The 23,324-nt window shown below is 38.1% G+C and overlaps 1 protein-coding gene across 7 annotated transcripts in view; it reads right to left on the bottom strand.

The window, feature by feature from the left end:
• Positions 1 to 23,324, bottom strand: part of LOC109047589 (microtubule-associated protein 4-like) — a 40,668-nt gene that overhangs the window by 10,705 nt on the left and 6,639 nt on the right. Inside the window, exons 3-12 of one of the 7 annotated variants that reach the window (XM_042773144.1) lie at positions 19,441 to 19,551; positions 19,139 to 19,228; positions 18,830 to 19,024; positions 13,868 to 14,962; positions 4,602 to 5,035; positions 4,181 to 4,378; positions 3,247 to 3,364; positions 2,778 to 2,837; positions 1,472 to 1,713; positions 213 to 266 (exon numbers count right to left, since the gene is read on the bottom strand). In XM_042773144.1, the coding sequence (XP_042629078.1) occupies positions 213 to 266; positions 1,472 to 1,713; positions 2,778 to 2,837; positions 3,247 to 3,364; positions 4,181 to 4,378; positions 4,602 to 5,035; positions 13,868 to 14,962; positions 18,830 to 19,024; positions 19,139 to 19,228; positions 19,441 to 19,551 (2,597 nt within the window). Of the gene's footprint in view, positions 1 to 212; positions 267 to 1,471; positions 1,714 to 2,777; positions 2,838 to 3,246; positions 3,365 to 4,180; positions 4,379 to 4,601; positions 5,036 to 6,993; positions 7,988 to 13,199; positions 13,806 to 13,867; positions 14,963 to 18,829; positions 19,025 to 19,138; positions 19,229 to 19,440; positions 19,552 to 23,324 lie in introns of those variants that run through there. The other 6 variants (XM_042773149.1, XM_042773158.1, XM_042773169.1 and 3 more) reach the window with 6 other exon arrangements.

Raw genomic sequence — 23,324 nt, 5'->3', positions numbered from 1 at the left:
AACAAATGTGGACATATTTATATACAACAACAACAACCGTGCCATGTTACTTTATCATTCAGAAACCCATTTTAACCAAATTTATGTACACAAATTCTCTGTCTTTAAGTGTTTGGTGATTCTGTGTAAAGTAAAGAACAGTGAAAGTAAGAGCAGGAGACAGAGTGATACTGAGGCAGTGAGTCAGGGAGATGTCATTGGGAGGGACTCACTTTGCCCTGGCTGGTCTTTGGCAGAGCATCAGTCTTGCCCTGGGCTGCAGAGACCTGAGGAGACAAGCACCCCTTTAGTCAGTGCAGTGCAGGGAGAAGGTACAGAAAGCCCAGGGTCGAAGGTCTCAGAGAGGGAAGTATAGGATGTACCACAATAAGTATGCTAATGTTACTTTCAAATTTGAAAGAATCACCTGACAGTTTGTGTGTCATCAGTTGCACAGGGGAAAATAGAGTATTTAACTGTGTGTCTGTTATATCAACTACAAAGCCAATTGAAACTTAAGGGATAGCTCACTCAACAATGAAATTTCTGGCATAATTTACTCACTCTGTCATTCCAAACCTGTGTGACTTTCTCTGTTTACTATAGAACAAAAAATTATATTTATATATTATATCTTTTTTTTATTTTTATTTTATCCATACAATAAAAGTTGATGTTGTTTTGGAGCTTCATAATACTGGCAAAAACAGTCATCAAAATATTTTTGTGTTGCACAGAAGACAGCAAGTCAAACAGGTTTAGAGCAAAAATCGAGTGAGTAAATGATGGCAAAAATGTTAGTTTTGGGTGAAAGAGAAAACCCAGTAAGCAAACATCATTCATGGAGGGTTTTGTAAAAAGACATTTTAATTTAAATGATGCATTGTGGCCTTTAGTTGACAGTCACCGTCTGAATTACAGATGGTGTAAATATGGAAACAGCCAGTCCTAATGCACTGTGTTCTCTAGATGTTCCCTGAAAAGTGAAAACCCTTCCGGGTCTCCTGTTACACAAGGTCTTTTTTATTTATACGGGATGGGGAAGGATAGGTGGCAGGGAGATGGCTATGGAAGACAGACAAATAAATTCTACAGATTCAGCAATAAGCTTTGTTTTCCATTGGCTGGTGGATGTCAATCACAGCACATTGTTGAAAGCTGTGCATCCATGAGCTCATTCAAAACTGACAGCATCTTAAACTTCAGGATCAATCAAATGAATAATGGCATTTACACTGACCAGCAGCCACATGAGATGTACGTAGGAGAAGCAACTATAACAGAATTAGAGATTTCATAATGTGTTTAATAGCAGCAATAATGCAGAACATGAGCTTATGATCATGTGTTGCCAGATAAAGCATCAAATTGAATCTAAGCCTGTAAAGAAATAAGGTTGAGTACATTATCTGTGTGTGTCTGTAAGCCCAAATTATTTCATTCCTTGCACACATGCAAATTCCCCTGGTTCTCTCTTGACCAGTCAACTCACCTTGCCTCCTCCAGGCTGGTACTTCATGTTATCGGTGGAACCGATCTTGGAGCGCACATTTTTTAGATCCGGCAGTGGTGCGTTCAAGGGCCGGATGTTTCGGGGGGCTCGCGGTACAGGAGGCTTCCTCTCTAGGGGAGTCTGCTTGGGTACAGGGGGTTTGGTGATGCGGGAGGTACGAGAGGTCGGGGTTCCATTGGTTGCTGCTGTACTAGTGGCAGAGGGTGGTGTGCGAGTTGTCCCTGGAGTTGTTTTAACAGCAAAACAAAATGCATGTTACTTTACCAGCAAACAGCAGAATATAGGAGGTTAATTACAGTATGCATGAGAGATCACAGACAGATAAATCTTGTTGTCATTGACCCCATGAATGTTTCTTCTTCCTAAGTTACCAGAAAAGTGCCAAAACCTCATCTGAGTGACAAGGTTTTCAGCTCTTATGTACACAGAGATGTAGAGAGGAGTTGAAGGCTCTATCATTGCGATGTTTTGAGACAGGCATCTGTGTGTAAGTCTATCCCTGACTATGTCAGCAGCTTCAGATTTGATGACTAACAAATGCACTAGTCAGTGTGCATTAGCTCAGAACTGCTGTGTTTTCAGGAAAGAGTAGAGGTAAACTTCTCACCCTGCTCTTTAAGCCTCCATTAGATTAGCATTCAGTAACAGCTACAGACAAGTAAGCACCTTGCTCTGCTGACCACTGTAAAGAGGATCTCTCCACTCTTGAATCTGTTGGTTATTTATCCAGAATTGGTTTAATTTCATTTAATGGTTGTTATTCAAGTCTCTGCTATTTGAAATGTTTGTCTTTCTTAATATTTTGATGGTTTGTTTGTAGTATACTGGGAAAAAAGATATTTGAATGCAAAGTTAAACATCCAGTCACATAGCCTTAAATTGTATAATGATTCATATATTTCACATAAAATGGTGAGAGCTTTTGAAAATCACAAGTTCCAATTTTATGGTCTGTCCTAAAGCAACTTCTGGAAATTAAAATGCATAGGAATTTATTACTCTACTGGGAAATAAAGTTTTGTTTACAATGTACAACACGGCTATAATACGCTGTCAAGCAGTCACTGAATTGTCCAGGGCAAGTGCAATTAAAGCCAAACAAGAATCCTAACTCATATTTTGATAGCAATTAATCCAAAGCAATCTGACCATTTTTATACTGTATGTTAATATCACTCCCAGGATGTAGTAGCAAATTTAATATACTATGTGTAATTTATAACAATGTCTATTTCTAACAGTGTGTAAAATATTTCTCTGGATAAGAAAACTGCTTAATTCTTACCTGGTGTTGTCTTTGCACTTGTCTTTTTCACCTCTCCTGCTTGACTTTCAGTCTTTGTAGCTGTGAAAAGACATAGTCAAATTTAATAAATGTACATTTAAATGTCATAACATCATTATCCTGATTTTAAATCAGTGAATGCTTAACCTGAGCTCTTACAGAAATGGGAGTGCCATGACAGGAATCAAAATGTAGCTGTGAGGGACAGAAGTGCAATGCACTGTTGGATTGTACCATTGTTTAGCAACTTGCCAGTTGTTTCACTTAAGAAACACCTTTACAAAATCTTTCAGTAGACAAAAACTCAAAAAAAAAAAAAAAAAAAAAATTTTTAAAAATGAATTATGGTCTAGGACCTTTATACTATGCATGCAATTATAAAGACTGTAAGTTTATGCCTCATATTCATCATCGTAAAATTTAATGTCCCCTCTATCCTGACTGAGTTTTATATGACGGAACAACTCACCAGAGGTGCGTAGGGCAGAGGTGGTAGCTGTGGTGTTAGTGCCGTTTTTAGAGTTTGTAGCAGATGCAGCTTTAGCCTTTGGCACTGGAGGGCGATGCTGGGTCGCTGTTTCAGAAGACTGAAGAAAACAAAAAGTCATCAGCCGGCTGAATGACCAGGGGAAATCAGGTGAAGTCAAGAAATTGATTAGATGAGTTGCATACATAAGGTGGCTTTATGCTTCAGGGTGATTGATCAATTAAGGCAGAGTTTGACTACTTGAAATCTTGAAAAATGCAATGTTCCATCACACAATCCAGATGAAAGTTCTGATCATGACCTTGATCACCAAGTAGATTTTATTTTTTTGGATATTGGTGTGGACATTTGATAATGAATTTGATGACTTTTTTCAGTTTGTTTGTTTTTTTGTTTTTGTTTTTTGGGAGCAAACTTAAAATAAATTATAAAATTAAAATAAATTCATTGTTTCTGAGTTCCCTTACCCAAAGGACGAAAAATTCCCCTAAATGAAAAATCACCCATATAGAAAATGAGCAGAGAAGAGATGACACTAAATAAAAAGGTGAGTGATCTGAATTATAGATTCATAACCCACAAGCTCCATGCATGAAAGTTGGAGGAAAAGTCATATAGAACCTGATCACAACAGAGAGGCATTTAATTAGTCCTGTCAAATTAATTGATTTCTGTCCTAGCGAAAAATTCAGAACAAAACTGTACCATATTTTTTTTATCCAAAGCCTAAAAACACGCCTGTCTTTTGGGATTTTGCTAGTGATAGAACATTTTGAGTTGACAGTGACACAGAGGGTAAGCCATGGGCTGATTTTAAGGGAAGAGAGATGGGCTACAGAGAAAGTCACAAATGGTCTCCCCTGTGGATTGTAGGCCGGGTGCCAAACCACAGATGAGGGAAATGGCATTAACTCACCTTGGCCTTAGTCTCAAGAGTAGTTGTGGTGGTGGGGTTTTTCTTGGTACCAGCAGTGGGGGTTGTTGCCTTGGGCACAGGGCTTTTTTTATTGGCAGAGTTGGTGGTGGGAGAGGTGCGTTTGGTGGCACCTGCACTGTCTCCAGTGGACAGCGAGTTTGGTCTTGCTGAGCTTTGTTTGGCTGGCCCAACTGAAGGCTATATGCATGTATTTGCAAAAAGCACAAAAGAAAAACTAGATGCAAACATGGAAGCATGATAAAAACAAATTGTTCATAAATCATAAGTTGTAAGTTTGGGTAACTGGTCTTTATTCTTAATAATGATGGCAAAATGAGAGCAAACACCTCTTCTTCTCAAATGTGGCAGTTTAAATAAAAGCACATTAAATTAATGAAGTGCCCTTGTTTTTCAGACTTACCTTGGCCTTACTATCTGGACTGGTCACCTCCTTGCTCCCATTAGCTGTTGGAGACTTCACAGGTCTTTTAGCAGCCGTCGCATTCTTCTCAGCTTTGGCTGTCTTGTCCACTTTTTCTCCCTTGTCTTTCTTCTCCTCTTTCTCCTTGTTTGTCTTCTCAGGTTTGTCTACTTTCTCAACCTTCTCATTTTTCTCAGCTTTATTGTCCTGTTTCTCCTCTTTCTCGACTTTCTTCTCATCTTTGATGATCTTCTCACTCTTCTGAGTCTTATCTACACTGTCTGTTTTCTTTGTGATCTCATCTTTCTTGCCCAGATGATCAATCTTCTCCATCTTCTCAGGCTTGTCCTGCTTCTCAATTATGTTGATGTTTTCCATCTTCACAGCAGTTTCAACCTTCTCCATTTTCTCTTTAGCTGTCTTATCTTCTTTCACTTTAAAAAGACAAATTTGAAATTCCCATATTTTAATCAAGCAAATGTGTATTTACAATGATTTTCTTTATCATTGTCATTATGATCATTACAATGTATGTTTGTTCACACAAGGCTTTTGGTTGTAGCTTGTATTAATATCCAAGATGTTTTGGGGACACACATTAACAGTAAGCTACAATTTATGTCTCAGTCTCAGTACATTCTGATAATAAGAACGAGAGTAGAAGAGCATGAGCGGTCATGGAAAAGGGCACAGAAAGTGACAGTGCCTTGAGCGGACAAACAGAAAAGCACATTGTCAGCCTGGATGCCTTATGTAACTTGGCACCATTCTTCCCACAAAGTGAAAAATCAATGGCCAACTGAAGACCAAAACACCAAAAACCATGTGAGTGAGAGAGAGAGAGAGTGAGAAAGAGAGAGAGAGACAGAAAAAAAAACAACAAAGAAAGAATGGACAGAAAGAAAGAGTACACTGTTCCTGAGACAGGGTGAAAAATACTCATTGAAAGATGTGACAGGCCAACATAATGGCTAAAACATCCATTTAATTGTTGTTACTATTTTTTTTTTTGGCAAGATTTATTTTTTTTATTTTTTTTTTTTACACTGTGACCCTCTTATTTTTTTATATTGATTTAAAGAAAAAATATTTTTAAAATATTATTTATTATAAAATATTATTTTTTATATTGATATATAGAAGAAATAAGTCTTTTTGAATTAAATGAAATAGATTTTTTTACAGACTTTTACAACCTAAAATCAGATAGTTTCTATTACACTTTTTATTAACATTCAAAAAGAATATAAGGCTTATAATGCTTGAGAGATCATTAGTTAGTAAGTTAGAAATTTGTTAATAGTTAGACATGTCATGAACATTTAGTATGTTTTCAGTAGGATGCCGTCAGAGACCCTTTATGAAAACCATAACCCTAAATCTTCCTCTGAAGCTCTTCGCACAGTTACAGATGGATAAATGGATGGTAATATGCCAAAGTGCATACGTGTGAAACGTGGGCTTATCTCGGCACAGCAAAAGCTAATTATGACAAAAGGACATCCAAAAGGTTACTCTCTTGATATTTTTGTGTATCCCTGCAGGCAGCAGGTGACACACACAGCAAATCTTATCCATCTTTCTGTCTATCTCATACTCATATCTATAACCTCTGCATCTGGCAATCTGTCTTCATCAGGTGTGTTAATACACACAGATATGCACACACACAATACCATCTGGAGGAGCATTTGAGGAAACAAAACCAAAATACACTACCATTCAAATGTTTAAGGTCAATAAGATAAAAAAAAACAAAAAAAAAAAAAAAAAAACACCTTAACAATACTTTTATTCAGCAAGGACACGTTAAATTGATACAAAAGACAGTGAAAAAATGTTCTTTTGAACTGTATATTTTCAAAGAATCCTGAAAAAAGTACTATTTTCACAAAACTATTAGGCTGTTTTCTACATTGATAATAAAAAAAATGTTTCTTGAGCACCAATTCAGCATATTAGAATAATTTTTGAAGAATCATGTGATACTGAAGACTAGAGTAATGGCTTTGCCATAACAGGAATATATTACATTTTAAAATATATTAAAATAGAACAATGATATCTCAAATTGTATTAATACTTCACAATATTACTGTTCCTACTGTATTACTTTGATCAAGTAAAAACAGTATTGTTGAGCATAAGATGCATATTTCAAAAATATAAGAAAAATCTTAGGACCCCAATCTTTTGAATGGTTGTGTACGTTCAGCTCTGTCACACTATATAGTATAGTATATACAGATAAACTGTATTACATCAGTTGATGCAAGGACACAAGTACACAAAATGCTATGCAAGAACCAGAAATCTAGAGATCCACCATACTTTAAACAGATCCCAATCCTACATCACACCACAGAGATCACACTCAGCTGATCTCACCTACCATTACAGACACCAGACTGAATGTCAGGGGATGAAACCGCATTTCCATTTCCCGATGGCTGTGGCGGTAACTGTATCCTTTGAGAACTCTGTGGCACACCAGTAGGCTGTTCTTTCTTTGTCATAAAGGCTGATGAGATACTCATGGATGGCAGAACACTCTGTTTGTCCTCTACAGTGAAGTATTTGATAGCGGTCTGGGGTGGCGGGACATCCTTGCCTGGATATTTATCAGGCAGCTGAAGGCTAGCAGGCACTGTCAGGTGGGTACTGTCTGACATTGTGCGCTGGACCACTCGGTTCTGTTGCATGGGGGGTGACATGGGTGGGCTTGTTTCCGGTTTGCCCTCAACTTCGCCCTTCACATAACTGTCATTCACCACGCCGATCACACAATAATTTGGAGCGAGGACTGTTTTTGAGATGCTGGGGGGTGGATCCCAATCTCTGTCTGAAGATGTCAAGATGCCACTCCTTGGTGAAGGTCCTGATGTCACCCCATTGGTGGAAAGGTCTTTCCCTGAAGACACGGGTGATGGAGAGGACGAGACACTTGTGGGACTTTCTGCTGCACTGCCCAAATTCTTCCCACCCCTGCTGCTCTGGTGACTGGTTACCTGTTGGTCGGCCTCCTGGTTGAGTGCCATCGACTTGGTGGAAAGGTCCTGCTTGTCGTCCTCTAACAGTCTGGAGGATTGCAGATCACCTGGCTGCCCCTGCTGCCAGTTCCAGCTCTGGGCAGCTGTTGACGATGCCAAGCCTGGCATGGAGGGTGGCACTGAGCACAGATCTCTGCACTCTGAGCGCTGGGATGACATCCTTACAGTCCTTGTCTCTCTAGATATATTTGTTCTGTATCAAGGTGTCTATCCGTCAGTAAACCGCATTGATTTAGATGAGTAAATCTATAGAGCTGGTCTCTAGACCTCCCTCAATGCCGAGGCTGAGATGACTCTGCGTCTCTCTCCCAATTCCCCCTCCTCTCTCTTGTTCTCTCTCTCACCCTAATTCTGTCCGCACATTCCTTCCAAGTCTTCCATCACGTGATCACGCGAACCGCGTCCTTATTGGATGCTCCGTACTGAAAACCCTTGCTTTTAGCATCCAGCGTGTTTATAAATACCCCTTTCTCTCTCTCACTCACACATTGTCTTGTTTGGTGCTCAGAATGCTCTAGCAGACGCAAGCGTGCATCTTTACCCTTAGCGGTGGTGATGGAGGATGTCATCATCGCCTGGTCCTCAGGTGCCATGTCCCTCGCTCAACACAATAACATCAGTATCAATCACATTTGGAGCAATCAGCTGAACCATTATGTTCATCCGTCTCTCACAATATGAGGTTGATGGAAGTGTGACCTCTGTTGTTTACTGTGCCTTTCTTTCTCTAGAGAGTTCTTATGAGATTGTGTTAAAGGTATAGTTCACCCAAAAATGAGAAGTCTATCATGATTTACTCACCCTTGCATTTTACTAAACCTGTTGGACTTTCTTTCTCCTGTGGAAAACAAAAGAAGATATTCTGAAGAATGCTCCAACGGTCCGATTTAATGGGAGTCTTTGGAGTTCAAAACCACTTTGGATGCCATTAACTTTCTTTGTAAGGACAAAAAAAACAATAACAGCATATTCTTCAGAATATCAGATTTTATGTTCCACATCAGAAAGAAGTCATTTTTGGAATATCAGGATTTGTTCAAGAGTTGAAGCATGTCACCACAGTGAGGACCGTAAATGCATGCACAAACCAGAGATAGCAATCATATTTCCAGCCCAAATGTGACTGTGCCAATGCCTTAGTTGATGTTTTTATGCAGTGGTCTTTAAATGGTGGTTGGCGAACCACAATTGGTCTGTTCTGATAGGATTGTGGTCGGCAGAGGAAAACAATGCACATAATATAATGGAACTACATCCAAAAAAAAAAAGAGAAAACACTCTTGTATTTTTTGTTCATTATTTCAAAATGTGTGTATCCAGTCAAATTTCAAACTAGACCAATGCCAACATAGACAGGTAGCAGACACGTCCTCATCCTTAAACACCAAGAACAACACAAGGTAAAATTAAATGCGACCCAAAATAGCCATCTATTTGCTTGCAATGGATAAACATGTTTTGTGCAGATCACAATGTGTTTGAGGCTCTTGAGTGCAAAAAAACATCAAAAACAACCTTTCTTAGACTCAAACAGATAAATCAGATGTCAGACACTAGCCCTTCAAAAAATAAATAAATAAAATAAACCTCTCCCTCCAGCCATTAGACACATCGGATTTTGGACATAAGTCCCATTCCAGTTAAGTCATGTCCTCTCACTGTCTTCAGTTTTTGAGAAATTAAGGTTTTTATGGTGACACACATCTGATGACCACATCAAGGAAGACAATTATTCATAAAAAAAGAAATAATTAAACATAAATAAGCTGAGCTACATAAATCACTTCCACAATCTGTCACAACAGCAGTGTTCTGCATTATTCAGCACTTTACAGTATGTATCTGCACAGAAATAGCACATACATTTAAACCTCTATATTAGGTAACCTACAAACCAGTAGGCATCCTAACATGAAAAATGTGAGCAGTAAAAAAATAGTTTTAAAATTATATCAGGGACACCGCAAAACCTGTATTACATTTTACTTTTCTGGCTCCCATTGCATACGCCATTCCAGACTTGAGCAGAGGCATGTGATGTCATAATTCATGTGTAGTCTGATTGGCTCAGGCACCTTAATTAGAGTGAGCTTCACACACACACAAAGTACAATGCATCAGCTGCAGTGGCCCTTCCAGGCCAGTGACAGATATAAAAGAAGTCTTTTCTCTCTGACCGTCTCATTGCTATAATGAGACAGATTCTTGTGAATGGATTTTGTTGCATAAGGACATGTCAGATGTATTTTACTGTTTACATTCCTCTAAGAACACAATTCACCACATCATATGGCTCAATATACAGAGGATATCGAAACTTCCTGTCACTTCATTCCATTTTCTAGTGTGTTTTTTTATCTTGGTTTCAATTGCACAAATTATTATTATTTTTTCTATATTGTCTCTGGATTTTTGTCATTAATCTGTAAAATAAAGAATGTTTGTTGATATAATATATTTTGTTGTGATTATGTGACATTTAGACAATTAATGAATGCATCTGACATGGGCATATATAGTATTGCCATTTTTGTATTCAAAAAGTTATTGGTTATAATTAAACGATATTATATTATTAATCATATTAAAATGCATCTACATTACAATCAGTTTCATTTTAGGAGTTTCATGATGACCATAAATAGAGCATTCGGACAAATGAAGCAATTTTATGCCAGTGCATAAATATTAAAATATCAAAATATACACCTCTATATTTTCAAACCTGTACACCATCATTAAACTATCACAATGTTCTTTTCAGTTATAAAAGCACAGCATAAGAAATCCATTTTAACACATTTATCGTGGGGTAGAAGATGAATGCTCATTGAGTAATCGGGTCACAGATGTCACAGAGTTTCTATTTCTGGAACATATCCTACAGTTACACCCTAGCTTGTTCTTTGGCAGGTCCTATTCGCTGCATCACCAAGGAAACCGCCTCCCATATCCATGGCAACAGTCTCCCCGTCAATGCAGCTGCTGATATTAGGGTCCTGTGTGGTCGGAACCACCCGAGGGGAGGGAGAGGAAGTGAATGAGCAAGGGCAAGAAAGGACGAAAAGGCTGACGCAAGTAAAAGAAGGGGAAAATGGGCCAAGAAGGGCATCTCCTATTTCTGCATTTAAAAGACCGAAATCCGAGAAGACCAAGTGTTGTGACAAAAACTAGAAGAATAGCTAGATGAATAAACCTGATCAGCTGAAACAAAGTGAAAATCCAGACTCCTTACATCATTCAATATGTGATCTGTGTTAGCTTTTGATCCAAAGCCACCACCCAGTACTCAATATCCCTCAAAATTCCCTTCCAGAGTGCAGCACCTCTCAAATGCCTCTGAACACACCCTAATCACTTGCTATAAAAAGAACAACTCTATGAGTCTTATATAATGGCCATCAATTTTACATAAGCTGCTGCAAGAGGATGGGAGAGATAGGAGGAGATGTGTGTGTTTCTGTGTGTGTGTGTGTGTGTATCTGTGTGTGTATCTGTGTGTGTGAGACAGATAGAGAGAGAGAGAGAGATGAAAGCCACAAAAATACTATAGGGATTTTGAATCCAACCTATAAATATCACCAACTAAAAATAACAAATCCTAAATATTCTGTTCTTGACTCAATTGTTTGTTTGATTAGATAAACAACAACTGTAAGCTTTTTCACCCAAGCCAAACTAAACTAAATTCAGTATCAGAGATTAGTTAGAATGCTTGGCAACACCCATATCCACCTTATTCTTCAATGCGGAAGTAAGCCTATGGGTGAGACTTCCGGTTCATTAGCCGCTATAGGGGAATAATGAGAAGAATAACAACGTGCAGAAAACGTTAAAACTATTTGCTCTACAAACCAGTGTGTTCTTAAGATAATATATTAAAGGTGCCATAGAATGCATTGATACAATATTTTTAATTGCTCTCTGATATCTACATAGAAGGTATGTGGCTTAGGTAAGGGCAAAAAATCTCCAGAAAGGGTTTTACATGTCCATTTACAACCCTAGGATTTGTCCCTAGAATGAAATGGTCTGTTATTATCTTATTTGGAAGGGTCATGAATAATAATGTTGAGCTCTGCTCTGATTGGCTGTTTCACAGCACGGCTCATTTCAGTAGCTCACACAGCAAACAGATCTCTACTGTCCGGCATGAACAATGGAGAGATTAGGCATCCAACCTTATATGTTTGAGCCTGTATCAGATAAAGATACAGATTTTGAGAGATTTTGCAAGAATGTTTAGTGTCCGTGGTATGAGCATGATCGCTGCATGATGCTGGTAGAGTGAACGAGGCTGGAGAGAGAGTTGTGAGTGAGGGTGGCGCAGATGCAACATATGTGTTGCTAGATCCATCTGTTATAAGCATATTTGGACTTGTCTTTACCACTTTTTTTGACACTTTAGAAAGTTAATAAAGAAAGATGTTGCAGTTAAGGGTCAACAATATCTTTATCTTATCTTAATTGCAAAAGATTTGAAATAATTTTGGTTTATTTGAATTTATTTATCATTTTTGTTTGTTTTAATAGCAATATCTGGCAACACTGCATCAATGATTTGTCTGTGCAGGTCCAGCTGGCCTAGAACATATGCAAATGTTGGGGGTGTAAACATTAATGATCCCGACTGTAACGTCACAGTCAGTGTAATGTTGGGATTCTCCTCTTTTTCAGTGGTCTTTTGCATCCACGAGATTTACATAAGAAGGAGGAAACAATGGTGTTTGAGGCTCACGGTATGTCATTTCCATGTACAGAACTCTTATTATTCAGCTTTGCCAAGGTAAATACAGTTTTCCATTCTATGACACCTTTAATATAATATGGTAAGACACACCAATCTGCAATATCAAGCAGCAAAACGTGCTGTTTTATACAGCTAAAAATAGCTGGACGCGTATGAGACCGGAAGCCAGACACAGAAAATGTACAAACTGCCGAGTCTGCTCTAACAGGAAAAATAAGGTGGATAAAGGCTTTGAAAAGAAAACATTATACACTGTAGCCATGCTGACAACATTAAATTCAGATGATTAAGGGATTGAACTATGCTTAGAAAAAATTATGTTCTCAATTATCTGTTTTAAGATTTCCAATAGGGATGGATGTTATGGTTAACAGATAAATCGCTGAGACTGAAATGGTATAGTATATGGTTTAAATAAATGAAAAATAAAACACTAAAATCTAAAATCAATCTTTTTAAATACTACAAGTGAATTTAGGCTTTTCAACATAATGTAAAATGGATATTCATTTTGAGATTTGATAAATACTACATTTAACAGTTATTTTGTGTGTTTTTAAAAGAAGTGTAAGTGAGCATTAGATAACAGCAAAGATAATCTAAACATATTAACACCACAAAAATAGCAAAACAGCTGATTTAAATAATTAAATAACTGAAGCACTGATATATTGTGCATCCCTGCTCTCCATATATATCAAAAATGCTTCAACTCATAAAGTCCATAATGTATGGACATACAATACTACACAAATAGGGGCTGACCCACAATTCACAGATAATGAGGTATTTTCTTACCTGGTTGATGTCCAGTGTTGTTCAAACAGTGATTAACATGAAAAGAAGAAGACAAGAGCATCATTAACAGATACTGCTAAAATTAAGAGGTTAAATAAATCTAAATATAACAATTTTAAAATCTATGTGTAGCTGGTGAATTGGCAGACAGACCTCTAAATCTCATTAATATTGGATTGACAGTTTTGAACAAGACCAAAGCAGAATAAAGAGTCATATAGCATAAGATGGCAAGGAGTGACATACAGAAAATGTACAATACGACATAGACAGTTGACTAGTTGACACACATCTACAAGTCATGTGCATTTTGAGGGATGCTGTGAACAAGAGAAATCGTACTGAAATCCAGGGGATGGTAGACTAAAGAATAACAGTTAGTCGGCTGCCAGTCGTGATGCATAGCGATCAGTGTGTTATGACTTCATTGAAATGATAAACATCTTTATTATAAGAACGGGTTACATGCAGCAAAGGTCCAAGCTATAGAGGACTGACACAAAGAAAGAAAGAAAGAAAGAAAGAAAGAAAGAAAGAAAGAAAAAAATATGGAGTACTTAGTGTCTTGCAGTATTTTCTGCTACAGAGATAGCTAAGCAGAGGAGGGCCCATTTCACTGAGCCATGCATTATGTAAATCATCTCCATACAGTCTTCATTATCACCAACCTTCCAGTAGGGGAGGCTGTGCCAGTGAGGTCTCCTGCTGCTCTGTTTGTGAAGGGATGAAAGGTGTAGCCTCGGGCTTTAATCTCTTTTCAATGCTGGGGGGAATTGTTGGGGAAGAGTGACTAACAGCTGGTGCACTCTGACAGGCAGGGATGTCTGTGCCGATGGACAGTGGGCCAGTGGTCAGATCAGGAGCGGACTCCAGGGCAGTGGTGTGAGGGATGGGAGTATTCACGGGGGTGCTGTGGGATGGGGGGCTTGCATCTGGGGTCTGTGCCTGCAGCACAGAGTCAAGGAACATAAAAGTCTGAGTTGGACTAAGGGCAAAGGTTGACTTCTGGTCGGAATCATTTGGGTCAGTCTTTGAGTCCATGAGTAACAGATCTGAAGGGTGAACACCAGGCAACTCGAGGTTAGACTTATTGATATCGTCTTTAGTTGATTTATCCTTATTTAACATATCCCTGTCAATCTCGTGAGTTGAGTCATCTATGGGATTCACAGTGGAGTCTGGGTTATTTGAGAATAAGGAAGTGTTTGCTTGCCCTGTCGGTTGGGGTCTGCATGCTTGGGTGCCCGTGAGGTGCAGAGGTTCAGGTGTGAGTGAGGGTGGTGCACTTCCTTGATCCATGCTAGCACTGGATGGGGGTTTTGAATCACGCAAATTAGGGCTGCTAAAGTCCATGTTCATTATGGTTGGAGGAGCACTCCAATCCTCCGGTAGCTTCATCCTGCTTTTACCCTTCTTGGCCTTGATACGTCCTCCCCCTCTTTCTTGGATCTCGCTTTCCCAAATGTCTTCATCCCTACTAGGAGGTGAGGGGCAGCCGTGGTTGGAGCTTTCAGAAGGAGTCTCTTCTGAATCAGGGGAACCAAGACTGTCAAGAAGGTCATACATTTCTTCCCTGTTTTTGCGTTTCTTCTTTTTTCGCTTCTGCTGCTTTCCGGTTCCTTCCTCGATGGACTTTTCCTCACCAGATGCTGCATCTTGACTCTGGAATCCCAAGGTGTCAGTGTGACTCTGTTCTGCCTTGATGGAAGCTCGGGACTGCTCCGTAGAGAGCATTTCCTCACCTGTCCAAGGGCTTCCCAAAACCTTTGTGTACAGAGAGGAAGAGGAAGTGTCACTGACTGCCATACAAATCATCGGACAACAAAATTTGTTCATCTCCAACTCATAACAGCTATTAAGAGTCCAAAGAGATAATAGATCAGCTACCTATGAACCACTGATCACTTGCATCATATGGTGCGTTACACCAGAAGATGATATGAAGACATACAAAATCAACTAATTCACAAATTCACAATGAACAAGCATCAGTGTGTAGTTCTAAAGAATTAGTATAAGCCATGGGTTCCCTTGGAAAATTTCCACTGGGTTTTGGAGTTCTTTTTTAATGATTAAAAGATCTCAGAGTTGTGTTACTTGAGGAGACTTTCACAGCAAGCTAAATATGTATGTTCCCCAGTGTGTGGAAATTGCTGATGGTCCAGCTTGCATTGTATGAAATATTACGAGCAGAGACTAACACCTTATGAACTTCCGATCTAGAAATTCAGCATAAGAAGTAACTTTGTGTTTTCAAATGCTAAAAATGGCAAAATAATTTATCAGATTTCCTTCTAAACTTGCCGGGTATTACAGACATGTCATGAATCGTGGCTTCTGTAAAATTATCAGGTAAACTGTAAGATGTGCAAGAGCTGCCAGAACTTGCATTGTGTACACTTGTCCTAAGTTGGCAGCAAGTTACTGACAGTGACTACAACAAGCATTTGACAAATTGGGTGTTGTATTTCCTGTTTAAAAAAATATTGTCAACTTAAAGGGTTATTCCACCTCAAAATGAAAATTTTGTCATTAATCACTTACCCCCATGTCGTTCCAAACCCGTAAAAGCTTTGTTCGTCTTTGGAAAACAATTTAAGATATTTTGGATGAAAACCGTGAGGCTTGTGACTGTCCCATAGACCAGTGGTTCCCAAACCTGTCCTGGAGGCCCCCCTGCCCAGCACATTTTGAATGTCTCCCTAATCAGACACACCCAATTTAGTTATTGCAGTCTCTACTAATAAGCTGATGAGTGGAATCAGGTGTGTTAGATAAGGGAGAAATACAAAAAGTGCAGGACAGGTTTGGGAAGCACTGCCATAGACTGCCAAGTAGAATACACTGTCAAGGTCCAGAAAGGTATGAAAGACATCGTCAGAATAGCCCATCTGTCATCAGTGGTTCAACCGTAACATTATGAAGTGACGAAAATACTTTTTGTATGCAGAGAAAACAAAAATAACAACTTTATTCAACAACTGGTCTCCTCTGTGTCTCTCCACATCACCGTAGCACCATTACGGAGAATATCGGCTGAACGCAAACTGTGTACGCTATTCAGTGTCAGCTGGGACACAAGGATACATTTTCTACGTGCATTTACACTTTGATTTGAATGAAAACAACGCATCCATGCAGCGTTACTGACACAGAAGAGCGTACGCAGTTTGCATTCAGTGGATTCAATCCGAACTTGACAGTGTAAGTTACTTAGAAACAAATAGGAGACACAGAGGAGACAAATTGTTAAATTAAAGTCATTATTTTTGTTTTCTTGGCATACAAAAAGTATTTTCATCGCTTCATAATGTTACGGTTGAACCACTGATGGCAGATGGACTATTCTGACGATGCTTTTCATACTTTCCTGGACCTTGACACTGTTATTTATTTGGCAGTCTATGGGACAGTCTCAAGCCTCCCTGTTTTCATCCAAAATATCTTAAATTGTGTTCCAAAAACGTACAAAGCTTTTATGGGTTTGGAACAACATGGGGGTAAGTGATTAATGAAAAAAAAAATCATTTTGGGGTGGAGTATCCCTTTAAAGGGGGAGAGGGGGGTCTAATGCTATTTCATGCATTCTGAGTTATTCATACAGTTAAAGAGTTGAATTATCATGCTAAACATGACCAAAAAAAAAAAAAAAGGATGATTTAGCAAACAGAGCGAGCGCAAGAGCAGCACATCAGCACACTTCATTCACATTAAGGAAGTCGTCGGCAGTGCAGGACTTGCTTGAGAAGAATGTCTCCAAAGAAGTGTGTTTTTGCTTGTTAGGGAAAGATAACCTTGTTCAGATTTCCAAAGAACACGGCTTTACATGTACAGTAAATGCAAGTGTGTTTTTTGTTCCCATCATTTCAGTGACAAATGTTTTGTAAATAAGGCCCAGTTCGATGCTGGATTTGCATATTGTTTGATTCTAAAAGGTGGAGTGGTCCCAGCGATAAAAGATCACGAGTTGGAACCACAGGCGGTAAGTAAAACTGCATCAAATTCCTGTGTTTTGTTGGCAATCGGCATGCAAGTGCTTGTGAATCTTTAGAAACTAAAAAATCACCCCACAAAGAGAGTAACCGTTTTTGGAGAGAATTGTAAAGCTGTATCTTTAAATCTGATAAAACTAAAGACTCTTCGGAGATATGAAGGATGCAATACTACTATAAAGGTACTCAAGATTAACATAACATTGGTCGAAACTGTGTGTGTTATGTCCCGTTTTAAGTATTTAACTTATGCTTCAAAATTCAAGTTTGAGGTATGATTGTTTGTCATTTAGTTTGCAGAACAAAAGAAAACCCAGTGGAAATTTTCCAGTGGCAAATTAGCCTTCAAAGTTAGCCATATAAACTGAACGTTTTAATTCTTTGGATATATGTACAGTATGTTATATCCTGATGAAGGCCTATCACTGCTGTTCACCAAATAGGTACTTAATGTAAGATAACAGATCTAAGGGTATCATGCTCATACTTGCTGCAGAGAGCAGTTGAATAGGTGTAATAGTTTCAGCAGAGGCTGAGAGATGATGTGCTGAGACTATGATGTGTTCACTTGAGAGCACATCAAGTGAAAGTGCAAATGGGCAAATTAACTCATGGAGAAATAACAGACAGGGATAACAACAGAGGCAAGTCACAGAGTCACATGACATGGAATACCCAGTATAAATCTCAGCACTGAGGACAAATAAAGGTCACTGAAATGAACCAAAATCAACGACCAGACAAACACTGAACACACAATGGTTGACAACAACAAAACACATTACATTTAAAGGGAAACAAAACCTACTGCTAACTGAATTTGGATGATGTTTACTAGTGCTATAGTCCAGCCATCAAAGCATAATAAGATGAAAACTAAATTAATTTCTAGACCCAACCAAACTTTTTTTCTGTTTTACATCATATGATTTTCTATTTTAAATGCCTGTCCTCATTCACTAGTGATCAAAGGGTTATAAACAGTCACCTGGAGGTAATGCCAGTGGCAGTAACATCTATATTTCATATATGAGGTCTAAAACATGAAATGGCATTCAAAACTGGCTCTGGTCCAGAAGACACATTTCTCTTCTCAGTTTCACAGCCATCACACTCAAAAAGTAATACTACAGTGTGGCCAAAGAAAATTCTTTAAAATGCCTTCCACCATAATGCACACTTGAAGACATAGTGCACACTGGCTAGTCTGAATCAAAGGACAAACTGTAAATGATGAACATTGACTACTATGATCCATCATGTAAAATGTTTTGAAATGGATATTTCAGTATGCTTAGTCAAGTCACTAATTAACCTATTTTTCAGGGTACAGGTATATATACTCATGGCATTCAATACTAGAGTTAACAACTATTGCTTATTGCTTATCACATCAGTAAAATCATACTCATAATAAGCCATAACTGAAAGACCATGAAAAGTATGAAGCATTTATCTTATGACAAGATTTTAATGAGGCATCCATGCCTTGACCAGACAGAGTGGAATGATATGAGAGCTGTGATCACAGGACATTCTGTGACTTAACAATCAATCAGTATCTTAATATCTGTGTTTGAAGTCTGTCTTACCTGTTCTAGACTGCAGTGAGGTGCCTTAAGTGGCGATAGACTTTACCTGCAGAACTTTCCTGGCTGTTACGAGGGCTTGTTTCACTCGAATTAGCAGTTATCTGAGATGGTTGGGTTGGTTCATTGGCAAACAAGGGTAAGGTCCTCTGAGGTTCACCCATGCTGGGGGGTTTGGAGCTCTGGAAAGGGGCCATGCCAACATTCATATTCATACCAATATTCATTCCAGGCTGAGAGAACCCTAAAGCATAGAGCAGCAGAGCAATACTGCATTAAAACTTAACAGAGCCTGAGGAAATGAACTGAATCGAACCCACAACCTTAAGTCAGCAAGATCAAACATTGCCATGGTTACCCAGAAAAGAGTCCATGCTGTTGTCCTTCACCGCAGATCCCATCTGCTGGTTTCCTAATTGGACAGGCTTTTCAATCATTGATACTAGGCCTGGAATTAGAAAGACTTGGACTAACGTCTAGTACATAATTAATATATATATATATATATATATACATATATATATATATATATATATATATATATATATATATATATATATATATATATATATATATATTTTTTTTTTTTTTTTTTTTTTTTTTTGGTGAACTATTTCATTCAATTAGCTTAAGCAAGCATGATGTACGCAATGATCCCACCTGATTGAAAGTCATTCTTATAGACATATTGGCCAGACGGGCTGGGATGGATGTCTCCCTGAGGGTCCTGACGTTGCCCTCCAGTCTGGCCTGCAGACATGAACCCAGACCCTAAAAAAGAGAGAAAACATACAAACTGACTTTGTGTAAGTGCATCGACACTTGTTAGTTTTTAACTAAGGTATATATTTTATTTTTGAATTTTGAAGGACACAAAAACACACCCACGGTTTAAACAGTTCAATAATAATTCAGTATATTCATTTTATGTATGAAATGCTGAATTACTTAGACACAATTCACAACCCCCTCCTGAGAATGACCCATCTGTGAAAAAGAGGAGTGTAATGTGTGATGAACACATCCTCTTCATGGGTAAGCATTTATTAAGACCTGTAAATGTTACTTTCATGAAATCTGATTGACTGTCTGTCTAGTTTAATGTGTCCCCTGTCAAAGGCAGTGGGGAGGGGCATCCCTGAAAATAGGCCTGCTCCCATCCATTCCAATATTTCACCGTTATGAGAAGGGCAACTGGAAACGAGTGATGCTGAGACAATGGGACAGGCTGGGACCACAGGCCTGTTACCATAGTTATACAACCAGCTGAGGCTGCTCTACGTTCCCTAGGCAAAGCACTCTGTCAGCATCAAAACTGACTGACAAGAGGAGCCAGCACTGAACCAACATTAGCCCAGCCCTGGATTAATGATCACACTCCCACAGGACTGGGCTGTTCCAGCTCCATGCAATTATCCTCTTTGTGGAACAGATTCGGTGTACATGTCACTGTGAGTCATGCTGTGTCTGCTATATTAGTAAGGATGCAATGGGAATCTGTTAGCCAGGCCTTTCTGTTAAATGTTGATAAGGTACAGAGGGGTCAACCCTAATGGGTCTTCTAGGTGCTCTGGGTGTGTTACTGTGGCTCAGTGGTAGAGCATTGCAAAAGGTTGTGGGTTCGATTCCCAGGGAACACATGTTAGGTAAAAAAACGTTATACTGAATGCACTGTAAGTCACTTTGGATAAAAGTGTCTGCTAAAAATGCATAAATGAAATTCTAGGTGATTTGTGTGTTTATGCCACAAGTAGCATGTTTTCAATCTTCTTTATGCATCGGGATGCTGATGTTGTACTAAAATAAACCCAAGCAGAGCAATGGCCTCACAAAGAGAAGCATATGAACCTTAAAAAACAAGCTACAGTTAAAAGCCAAAAAATGGATGAGGAACTAAAAATAGTAATTTTTGTCCCAGACATGAGGCACTTGAAGTGCAGACTGCCAAGTCATGCTGTGGTAGAGAGCCTCCTTTTGCAGTTAAAGGGGGAAGCAGCAGACATCCTATTCAGCACAGAATCAGTTGCATAACGTCATAAACCAATGCTGTACTGTGAGTACCAACTGCACAGACAAAGAACCAGAGTGTCTCTAACATGCAATATGGTTACAAAAGCGCACAAACGTGATAGATATACTACACAATTTTTACAGAAGTATTAAGTTAATCAACTAATTAATAAAGTAGAAGATATTTTGAAGAATGTTGGGAACCAAACATCTTTGGACCCCATTGACTTCCACTGTATGGACAAAAAAAAAAGGAGACATTTCTCAAAATATCCTCTTTTGTGTTACGGAGAAAAAAAGAAAGAAAAAAAAGGCATACAGGTTAGAATTCACATCAGGGCGAGTCAATGATGACCAATTTTCAACCATTTTTGGGTGGTGTATCTTTTAAAGCACACTGAAATGATACACAAAATAACTCTACTTGAATCTACTAAATGCAATTGTAATTATTTCACTTAATTTACTAATTAATTCATGTTTATATACCAACTATTAAGTTGACACAAGCTCTTTTTAAGTATTTTAATAACTAGACATCAATAATAACCAGAGGGTGATATTTGTCTATATTCAAAGACTACAGATTTAATATTTCCTATTAAAAATAAATCCTATTTAATCTAACCATAATTGATTGCTTATATGGTTTTTGGACTTTGTGACAAATTTTTCTACATCACCCTTTCCACAGATCTCAAAACTAAAATTGACATTATTTAGCATATATTTTTCAATAAAACTTAGTGCAGTATATTAAAATAAATAAACTGGCAATGTATTTTATTGCATGTTATACTGCACAATGAAAATAATGTTTTCTAACCCATTTGGAAACCCTTGATGTCTGCAACATTTGATTGTCATATGAGAGCAGAGTAGGAACAGAGCCTTTGCAAATAATATGTAATTTGCCAAAATTCAATTATTTCTTCAGTTTATTAGATGTAAGATGATATTAAAATGTTATGATATTAAAAAATTCCTTAATGAAAATATATACGATAATGGACTTCAACTGTCATTTTATCCTCTTTCCAAGTAGCTGCACAGCCTGTAATAGCCAGCATATTTATTGATTAATCATCTTTACTTGTACTTTGTTCTTTAGAAATGAGCCTCCAAGCGCTTGTCAACAGACAACTTACAATTTCCATAAATCTTTATTACATTGTCAATAAACAAGCTTTATCTCACACAACCTTTTCAGTGGAAAAAGTGTGGCAGGCTGCTAGCTGGCTGTAATGTTTTATCAATACTGTCAACTTACTGTACACTTAGTAATAATTTCTCACTGAAATTTCAGTTCCAGTAATGATCTGATGAGAAGCTACTACAGAAAGACAGCTTTTGCTATATGCTAACTGTCATATGCTACAGCCTTAATCATACTGAGTGTGCAAGTCTTTACAGTAACATCAAATAAATGGCCATTTCTATCTCTTAATGGAGGCAGAAATTTAATCTCATATGGATCTTTGACTGAAGCTATTAAAGGTATCCGTCACATCTGCTGTGGACAGTTTTGTTGAAGTCAGCATCCACATACATGCTCACTTCTGCACACATATACACATACCTTGCTGTTTTTGAGAGTGCATCCTGACGTACTGATGTCTAAGCATTCTGTCAAACACTAGCCCAATGTCATACTGTAAAGGTCAACATTTCTGCATATTCTCTTACATGTACAAAACAAAAACACTTTCATATGATTAATATAGGATAAAGAGAAATAGAAAAAGATATAATCCCAGAAATTAATGCCCAAAAGCTTTAAAAGTTAATTTAACTACTGCAATTTCATAGCCTCTATGTGACTTTTACTAAAATAGGTTGTTTCTAGATGTTTTACCAATGACTAACTTCACAAAAAGCAGTTCCTTGTAACCCAGGAGGAAGGATGATGTTCGCTTAACAGAATCTAGAGATCACTCGGATGGGTTCTTGGCAGAAGACATCAAAGTTTGAGGCGGCTGGCTAGGCAAAAAAAAAAAAATCTTAGGGGAAATTCTTAGATCTGAGATGTTGCCAACCATGATCAGGCGTATGTCTTAGACAAACAAGCATAAAAGCAACCCAAAATACCTTGGAATATCAATGAGTTTTTCTCATAAAACCAACTTGAACAGGATGTGAAACTAGAGGACAGGAATAAAATGTGCTTCTGCCACTTGCCAAGAGAGAAACACATGTAAAAAAAATAAAACACAAAAAGCATCTACTTCAGATTAGATACATCAGGGGTCAGTTGCATAAACTTAGCCTCTATGTTAAGACAGTGTCTTAAGAACTAGTCTGACCAACTAGCAGTTAGCCAAGGGGTAATCAGACTTTTTTTTTTGGATTCAAGTTTTTATGTAAGCAAATGTTTTTGACCAGTCTTAACGAAAAAAAAAAAATTAGATGACTAACTTTTAATACTAGTCTACACCTTTTTATGCAACCGGCCCCAGATTACCGTCCAATGCTAAAGGAAGACAGTAAATTACAATAGTGAAAGAGAACAGGATGTTCCTGATGTTGCATTGTAC

The sequence above is a fragment of the Cyprinus carpio genome, chromosome A2, assembly GCF_018340385.1.
Source record: "Cyprinus carpio isolate SPL01 chromosome A2, ASM1834038v1, whole genome shotgun sequence".
NCBI classification, from domain to species: domain Eukaryota; kingdom Metazoa; phylum Chordata; class Actinopteri; order Cypriniformes; family Cyprinidae; genus Cyprinus; species Cyprinus carpio.
The sequence above is the reverse complement of the archived record's forward strand: the minus strand, read 5'-3'. Positions and strand labels throughout refer to the sequence as shown.